The 8391-nt window shown below is 38.7% G+C and overlaps 1 protein-coding gene across 1 annotated transcript; it reads right to left on the bottom strand.

Annotated features, from left to right (window-relative positions):
- Positions 1 to 481: 481 nt before the first annotated feature.
- On the bottom strand, positions 482 to 7423 carry LOC107673775 (B-cell receptor CD22-like; the record flags this gene model as incomplete). The annotated part of the gene is made up of 8 exons (XM_016467554.1): positions 7393 to 7423; positions 5988 to 6296; positions 5771 to 5905; positions 3009 to 3179; positions 2641 to 2922; positions 1188 to 1430; positions 983 to 1108; positions 482 to 583 (listed from the first exon to the last, which is right to left on the bottom strand). Coding segments are annotated over exons 1-8 (1399 nt in total), but the record flags the coding sequence as incomplete, so codon positions are not given.
- Between the last annotated feature and the right edge of the window lie 968 nt (positions 7424 to 8391).

Here is an 8391-nt window from a genome sequence, read left to right as displayed (position 1 = left end):
TTTAAGGTTCAAGTCTCGCTTTTAACAAACCATTAAGTAATTTGCTTAAGTAATTTTCTCCTAATTTGCTGTTTATTAATAGTAGTTGTTAAGTTTAGGTATTGGGTAGGATTAGGGTTGTAGAATATGGTCATGCAAAATATGTGCTTTATAAGTACTAATAAACAGCCAATATTTTAATAATGCTAATAAGCAACTCGTTATAGTGAGAATTGATCCCTATCCTAAAGTGTTACCTAGAAATTATTACATTTCTAAATATGAAAATACAATTATATATTGTATATATAATATAGTATCAATATATTGTATTACAAATATGTGAATTGGAGTGAAGAAAAGAGTCTAGAGAGCTAGAGCCTTTATGTAGACATGTTGTTTGCTGGGTTCATCCAATCAATGACACTGAGTCAATAATAATTTTGCAGTGTATGGAAAATGTTGATTTCATACATATACGTATATTTCATGTAGAACTGACCAGACAGCAGTGTGTTGTTTCCCGCGTCACTCTGGTTCTGCTCTGATGTCTGACTGCTTTTCTGCTGTTGACTGACACTAGAGCGAGACTGAGATCTTACACCTAGTCAAACATAAAATTATTATGTAGCTAAATGTTTTGAGGGAAAGGGAGGTCAAAAAATAAAATGTTGACTTTTGATCTCTTTTATACACACATGAATAATTAACTTAGAGAAACCTATATGCCTTATACAAATAGTGAACATGATTATGTGAATATTTAGCATTATTTTTATCAATACTTTTCAGTAATTAATAAATTATACTCCAAAGCATGCTTAAAATGGTCTACCAGCCTGACTAGATAAAAACCACCCCAAACTCAGGTTGGGAGACCAGAAAACCAGCATAGGCTGGTTTAAGATGCTTATTTTCAGCAGGGGAAGCCGATCAAATGGTTTAGGAACAGAGTTAGCGTCTGGAAATGTGCCACTGAATTTTAATAAGGCAAATGATGAACCTTTGTTGTTTCTGTAGCACCACGGCAGGACTAAGAAGACAATGATCAAAAATGTGACAGTCAGTCCTGCAGTCACTCCAGCTATCATCAGACAGAGACCATCAGATCCAGATGTTCTGGGGGAAGCTGAGATACATCCATTTTATTTTAGTGCTGTAATTGATACAGGAATAGTTTAACAGCGTTCAATAGTTCTCAATCTCACCTCTGACTGAGATCCAGCTCTTGGGTGACTCTCCTCTCTCTGGGTGTTTGCAGTAGTAGAAACCCTCATGTGACTTTGAGACAGTAGAGATGATCATCTCTGTAGTTTGATTCTGGATGAGTGATCCATCTTTATAGAAATCAGCTCTGAGGTTTGGTGGGGTTGAATGTTGATATAAACAGCGTAGAGTCAGAGTATCTCCTTCAGTCACAGGATGAACAGGACTCTCCAGAATCACACCAACTACAGAACAGAGGAAACATGCAATGTTGGCAAATAGTAAAATTCTATGAAAAATATAGTAACAAAAATGGTTTATACATTTTATGACAAAACTATTCGGTAACGCTTTAGATTACAACCCGCAATGTACTGCGTAAGTAAACAGAATTTACAGCGTAACTTTTTTGAAATTACAGTGTACCTATTCAGTACCTCCGTGTAGGTATAAGGTAACAATATGCGAAGTTTGGAGAATAAAGGAGTAATAATAATTATTAATTATTAATTATTAATAATAATAATAAAATTACAAATTATTTCTACTGTAAGTATTTTGAAACTAAGGGGTACCTATTCTAATTTTTCTGCAAACAGCTGGAAAGAGGTAAGCTTGTTTTAAGCTGCATTGAACCTTGATGGTATATCATGCAAAGTTATTTGGTGATAGTGGTGTTGAGAAGTTGCTGGTGTGAAGTTGCTGAAATCGACGAATAAGCTTTCATAAGGTAAGTAGACTTGTGAATTATAAATCATAGCAGAAACTCATTAACTCATTTCACTAGATGTCCAGTTTAGTTGTTCAGTAATCTCCATCATGTCCTTCCTTTTATAATAGAATGTGTACCCCATGGTTAAAAATACCTATACGCCTATAATAAAATACCAATATAAAATTATAAAAAGTATATATCGTCTTTCTAAATCATTCTCAAACATAAGATTGTTGTTTAGGCCATACATACCACGTAATATTAGAATAAGCACCTCTTAGTTTCAAAATACTTACAGTATAAATGATTTGTAATTTTACAGGTTGTTACCCCTTTATTCCCCAAACTTCGCATATTATTCCCTTATACCTACACGGAGGTACTGAATAGGTACACTATAATTACAAAAAAGTTACACTGTAACTTCAGTTTACTTACGCAGTTCTTTGCAGGTTGCATATCTGGTTGTTACCCCCTTATTACCCAAACGTAACACATTGTTCCCTTATACCTACACGTATGTTCTTTATAGGTACACTATAATTACAGAAACGTACACCGTAAATTCAGTATACTTACATAGTTCTTTGCGGGTTGTAATCTAAAGCGTTACCAACTATTCTTTGTGCTGCCTGCCCACTGAATGTTTTTTGCCCACTGATGCATCCTGCACTTGTTTAATCAACCTGCTTTATCTATTGATTGTCAACTGCCAGTGAAACAAATACACACAGACTCACAGTGTACAGTGATATTAACAGGATGACTGTTCTCTCCAGATTCAGACTGACACCAGTACACTCCAGTGTCTGATGTGATGGTGGAGCTGATTGTACATGTAGATCCTGTTTGTGATGCCCAGCGTAATGATGAACAATCTTCCCACTGTCCACTCCCTGTGTATCTTCTCACTCTCCATCTATCAGAGTTACTCTGGTCCTCACAGCTCAGAGTGAGAGAGACCAATGGGAAGTGTTGAGTTCTGCTGGGACTGATGATCAGAGAGACTGGAGGAGAAACACCTGAGAAGACAATTAGAGTTAAGCATTTAGAAATGTTTGATTTTTTAAAATAAATATGAACCAATCATTTAAGTGTTTGAACACACCAGTGACCCATAGTGGCAGTTTGTTGCTGTAGGTTGTTTTATAGGCTGGTTTTCCTCTCTCTGCTCTGCACACATACACTCCTGTGTGATTTAGAGCAGCATAACTGACATTGTAGTTTCCTCCAGCTCCTCTGCTGCTGTCTGAGAGCAGCTGATAATGATTGCTGCTTTCTGTATAAAGTGAGAATGTGCAGATGTTCACTAAGGGAATTAATTTCTATATGCTCCTTATGAATGACTTTAACTGTAAACTGATGTATTCAGATTGATTCAATACTTTTAATTTCAGTAATATTTTTGATAAAACCATACAATAAATATTCAGATACATAGATATTTTTAAACTTTGGTGTTATGTCTGCTTTGTCTGCAGCTCAGCAATTTTAGCAAATAGTTTGCTTTGTACATTCAGTTCAACAGCATTAAGGTAGAGATGGTACACTTATTCACTCATCTGAACTCATTTTAGACACTTAGGTGTTCTTGCTCCTTCCAAGCAGTAAATGATCATCCTTGAATGAGCACTAAAGTGTATTTACTTAAAATGCTTAGGTAATGTCAGTATGACCCATTTCAGGGGCTGCCAAAATTAACATTTTAAAATCAGAGCTACAGAAATGCATCTTCATATTTGCAAGTACAGTTCCCCTTCATAGCGCTCATTCCTCCATATGAATGGGGAGAAACGAATGGGGAAAAAACAAACACTATTCAAAAAATGAAAAACAAACACGGGTAGAAGGGGCGCCGCTTACTGTCACTTTTTGGTCCGGAATTCTTTCACGGGTTGCTACTGTGAGGAGCACGGAGCGAGGAGCTGGAAGGACCAAATAAGGACAACAAGAACTAAACGGGAACATACACGTGACAGTTACAGAATCCAGTTCGGTTCTCGTCTGCCTCGTTTCAACGGGGTCATCCCCACACTAGTGGGCCCCGAGCAGGCTCTGGTAATGGAACAAGAAGTAGATACTCTCTTGAGGAAGGGAGCCATAGAACGTGTTCCGCCTCTTGAGAGATTGTCCGGGTTCTACAGCCGTTACTTCATCGTTCCGAAGAAGGATGGGGGGTTGCGTCCAATCTTAGATCTCTGTCTTCTGAACCGCGCTATCAAACGGCTTCGGTTCAAGATGCTCACTATCAAGCAGATAGTATCTCAAATCCAGTCCGAGGACTGGTTTGTTACGATAGATCTCAAAGACAAGGGGGCATCATGTGCTTGTCCGCACAGACAACACATCGGTGGTCTCCTACATCAATCGGCAGGGGGGTCTGCGTTCACGCCCCTTGTACAAGCTGGCGCGCCAGATCCTTCTGTGGGCTCAGGGGAAGCTCCTCTCTCTAAGAGCAGTTTATATCCCTGGGTATCTCAATCAAGGGGCAGATATCCTGTCGAGACAGGGGCTGAGGCCCAGGGGATGGAGACTCCACCCCGAAGTGGTGGAGCTCCTCTGGAGGTAATTTGGCCAGGTGGAAGTGGATCTATTTGCGTCGCAGGAAAGGACACACTGTCCGCAGCTTTTTGTTTGTTTTGGTCCGCCAAAGAAAGGATCTCCGGTGACCAAGCAGACTATGAGTAGGTGGGTGGTCGAGGCCATCTCACTAGCTTACGAGTCCTCTGGCCTCCCGTCTCCTATGGGGGTCAGAGCGCACTCGACCAGGAGTATAGTGTCCTCCAAAGCTTTCAACTTGGGTGTGGCCTTACAGGACATTTGTGCTGCGGTGGGCTGGTCCTCTCCGCACACTTTTGTCCGCTTTTATAACCTAGAACTGGCATCTACCCCAGGTTCCCAAGTTATCTCTTCGTGATGTGCTCATGAGATACATACACAGGCAGGGACTTGGTAGTATGGCACAATGGGTATTCCTGTTCCCAAAGCGATTCTCGACGCAGCTCAAGTTCCTGAAGGGGAACGTCTCTAGGTTACGTATGTAACCATGGTTCCCAGAGGGAACGAGACGCTGCGTCTCTTTGCCATACTCCCGGCATCCCTGCAGGCGCTACTTCATCGAAGCTGACATGCGCTCTGCCGGATGCACTTTTATACTTTCTGGTGCTTACGTCACCCCGCTCGTGACGTCTCGCTGCTCCATTGGGCTGATTGTACACGTGCTTCAGAACGCGGTCACGCAGGGGCATTCCCAAAGCGATTCTCGACGCAGCGTCTCATTCCCTCGGGGAACCATGGTTACATACGCAACCTAGGGACGTTTCATTTTATGCATAGGCTACTTATGGTTTTGATGTCCATTGGTCTTCAAGCCTTCTTTAGTGGGACTGGTTAGCCATTCATACTGTAGGCTGACTTCCCAGGGATGTGTGAACACTGTAGCAATATCAAAACAATGCTGCTTTTGTTTGAGCATCACAATCAGCTTGACAGTAACACTGGTCCATGTAAACAAGTTTGGGTCGGGATGTAGTTAGATCAGCTTGACTTAGTCATATTAAATAATTATTTTGATTGGAATAAAATCTGTTAAAGGGATAGTTCTGTCATCATTTACTCACCCTCAACTTCTCCCCAAACAGTTGCTGGTAGCCACTGACTCCCATAGTATGGAAAAAAAAAATACTATTAAAGTTAATGTCTACCAGCAACTGTTTGGTTACTGACATTCTTCAAATTATTTTCTTTTGTGTTCAACAGTGGGGGAAAAAATCATAAAGGTTTGGAACAACATGAGGGTGAGTAAATGCTGGCAAAATGTGAACTATGTCTTTAATTCAAAGTTACCACATGAAGCACATTATATTTTACCTGAAGAAGCAGTTAGAGTGTACCAGCTGAATGTCCAGCCTGTAGAGGAGCCATAAACCTCACAGATCAGAGTCACTGGATCCCCTTCAGTCAACCACTTCTGTGAAGAAACAATTAAAACTGCCTGGGGTCTGTCTGAAATGGAGAAATCACTAATTAATAACATGTTAAAAATAATAACTTGTGTGTGTTTATAGGAGGAGATGATCAAACTCACCTGATACTTTCAGTGTAACTGCATCACTGATGTTTGATGTTCGTGATCCTCCTCTCTCTGCTCCATAACAGGAGTATTTATCTGCATCAGACTCAGTAACAGACCTGAATGTGTGTTCCTGTAGTTCACTGAAAACACTGTTTGAACCGTCTTTATACCAGCTGTACTGCCAGCCAGTGACTCCTTCACCATCAATGTCACATCTGAGAGTGACTGTCTCTCCTTTGAATACATGCTGAGCAGGTTTAATCCTCACTTTGGCTTTTGGTCTTTCTGTAAAATGATAATGATTCACAAAGAAAATAATGTGATATAACAAATATGTAAATAAAATAAAATATGCTGGTTTTAGTCTATGAACAGTTACTCTATTGCAAAACACACATGCTAAATCAGGTTAGACTGAAGTGTTGTTCTCTGTAGCTGTTATAGTCATTGATTCAGTGTCTTACGAATCATTTATAATAATGATTACATAATAATCATTAGAGATCATTATGTGATCAAAAAATACTTGCCATATATTGTCACCGTTACTGGTTCACTGTAATCTGTGTAATGTCCTTCTCTTCGTGCTCTGCACCTGTACTCTCCTCCATCAGAGACTTTCACTGAATCAATTGTTTTAATTGCAGCTTCAGCAGATTCAGTGTTTGAGTTTTTACTCCAGAGAAACTCCCATCCATCCCATGACTGATCCACCTCACATCTCAGAGTAACTGAGTCTCCAGTGAACAATGAACTATGTGGCAGCACAGTCAAAATTGGTGTGGTAAAATCTGTCAATATAAAATGATTAGTAGCATCAGTTGTGAAGGTGTCTCAGCAGAAGATTTCATCCTCTCACTGATAAATCAGTGCATGTAGATTTCACAGAGAATGGTATCAAACACCATTTGCTGAAGTGTTTCATGCTCTAGTTTGTTTTGTGGAGTGCTGCATTTATAAATATATGTATCCAGATAAACATAAACATTATGCTATTTTATAGATTTTGATAAAGCAGAGAACTTTTTAAGGAATTTAAAGTTAACAGTCTAAAGACAAGCAGTGGGTAAAAATACATTCTTACTAAATGTAAAGTACTAGTGAATATCTACGTAAGGCAACAGGCAATGTGCAAAACAAAACTCCAGAACTGATTCAGCAAATACCATTACAAAGCTCAAAACCTAATGACTGAAAAACAGACTGACCTACAGTAAACGCAACAGAACATTTCTCTTTCACAAACATCACTGCACACTTGCTCTCTAAAGTTCATTGCTAACTCATACAGTATATTGTGGATTTGAAACTGAGAGCAGAAAGAAAAAAGTTGAGGAACACTAAATCACTTGATCATTTACATAATATAATAGCAATTATCATCCACTGAAATACATACAGTGAAAATAATACTCACAGAGCACAAGAGGAAGTTGACTGAGCTCCATACTGACTGAATGATGACAGACGGTTAAAGACACAGACTGTGTTAAAGCCTCAAGACTTCCTGAAACCTGCAGTCAGATCTTTAGGAACATCATGACAGATTAAAGACATGCAAATGTACCTCATGTGTTACAGAAAATCATTTGGTAATGCTGCGAATCTTGTAACATGTTTTCAGAAAATGTCACAATGACTAACATGCAAGTTTCTACAGAAATGTTGCCATGAATCACATTTTATCAAACTGATAAATTCAGCATTATGAGAATAAATAATATTCTGGTGTGTTTAAAGAACAAGGAAAATTAAACAATATTTTGATGGCTCATTAATCTGCATTCATTGATTAATGGAAGCAGCAGAAACGAGTGAACAGGGGAATCATGAAATTTAACGATTCTGTTTTAGGTTCCTTCCTCTTAATAAATCTGTCTCCATAACAGTTCAAATAATGATTATTTTTGTTCTTTTGAGGAAGAAACATTTTGGGGGAAAAAAAGAATTGCAATCCTTATTTTACTCCGCTCAGAAATCTGTTTGATTCTTGCAAAAGGTTGTATCGTGTTTTATTGTCATTTTCACAGATCACACACTTATAAAAGTAGACTATGTACATTCATTGCAACAAAATGACAGTAATGTCAGTTAATTTTCCCTAGTTAACTTTCAATAGACAAAAACTCCATAAAACAGTTCTGAAAGTTGTGAGAATTACATTATCTACGACCTTTATACAAACCGTGCCATTGTAAAGTCTGTAAGTCTATCTCTCAGACTCCTTTTCATCTATGTTGAATTCAATATGGTGTCAAACTGTATTAAAGGGATATTTCACTCAAAAATGAAAATCCTGTCATCATTTACTCACCCTCAAGTTGTTCCAAATCTGTATGAATATCTTCTTTTGTGTTCAGCGGTGGAAAGAAATGCATACAGGTTTGGAACAACTTGTGGGTGAGTAAATGATGAG

Source organism: Sinocyclocheilus anshuiensis, unplaced genomic scaffold (assembly GCF_001515605.1).
Source record: "Sinocyclocheilus anshuiensis isolate Anshui unplaced genomic scaffold, SAMN03320099.WGS_v1.1 scaffold933, whole genome shotgun sequence".
Taxonomy (NCBI): Eukaryota; Metazoa; Chordata; class Actinopteri; order Cypriniformes; family Cyprinidae; genus Sinocyclocheilus; species Sinocyclocheilus anshuiensis.
Note: the sequence above shows the minus strand (reverse complement) of the source record. Positions and strands in the feature narration are given on the sequence as shown.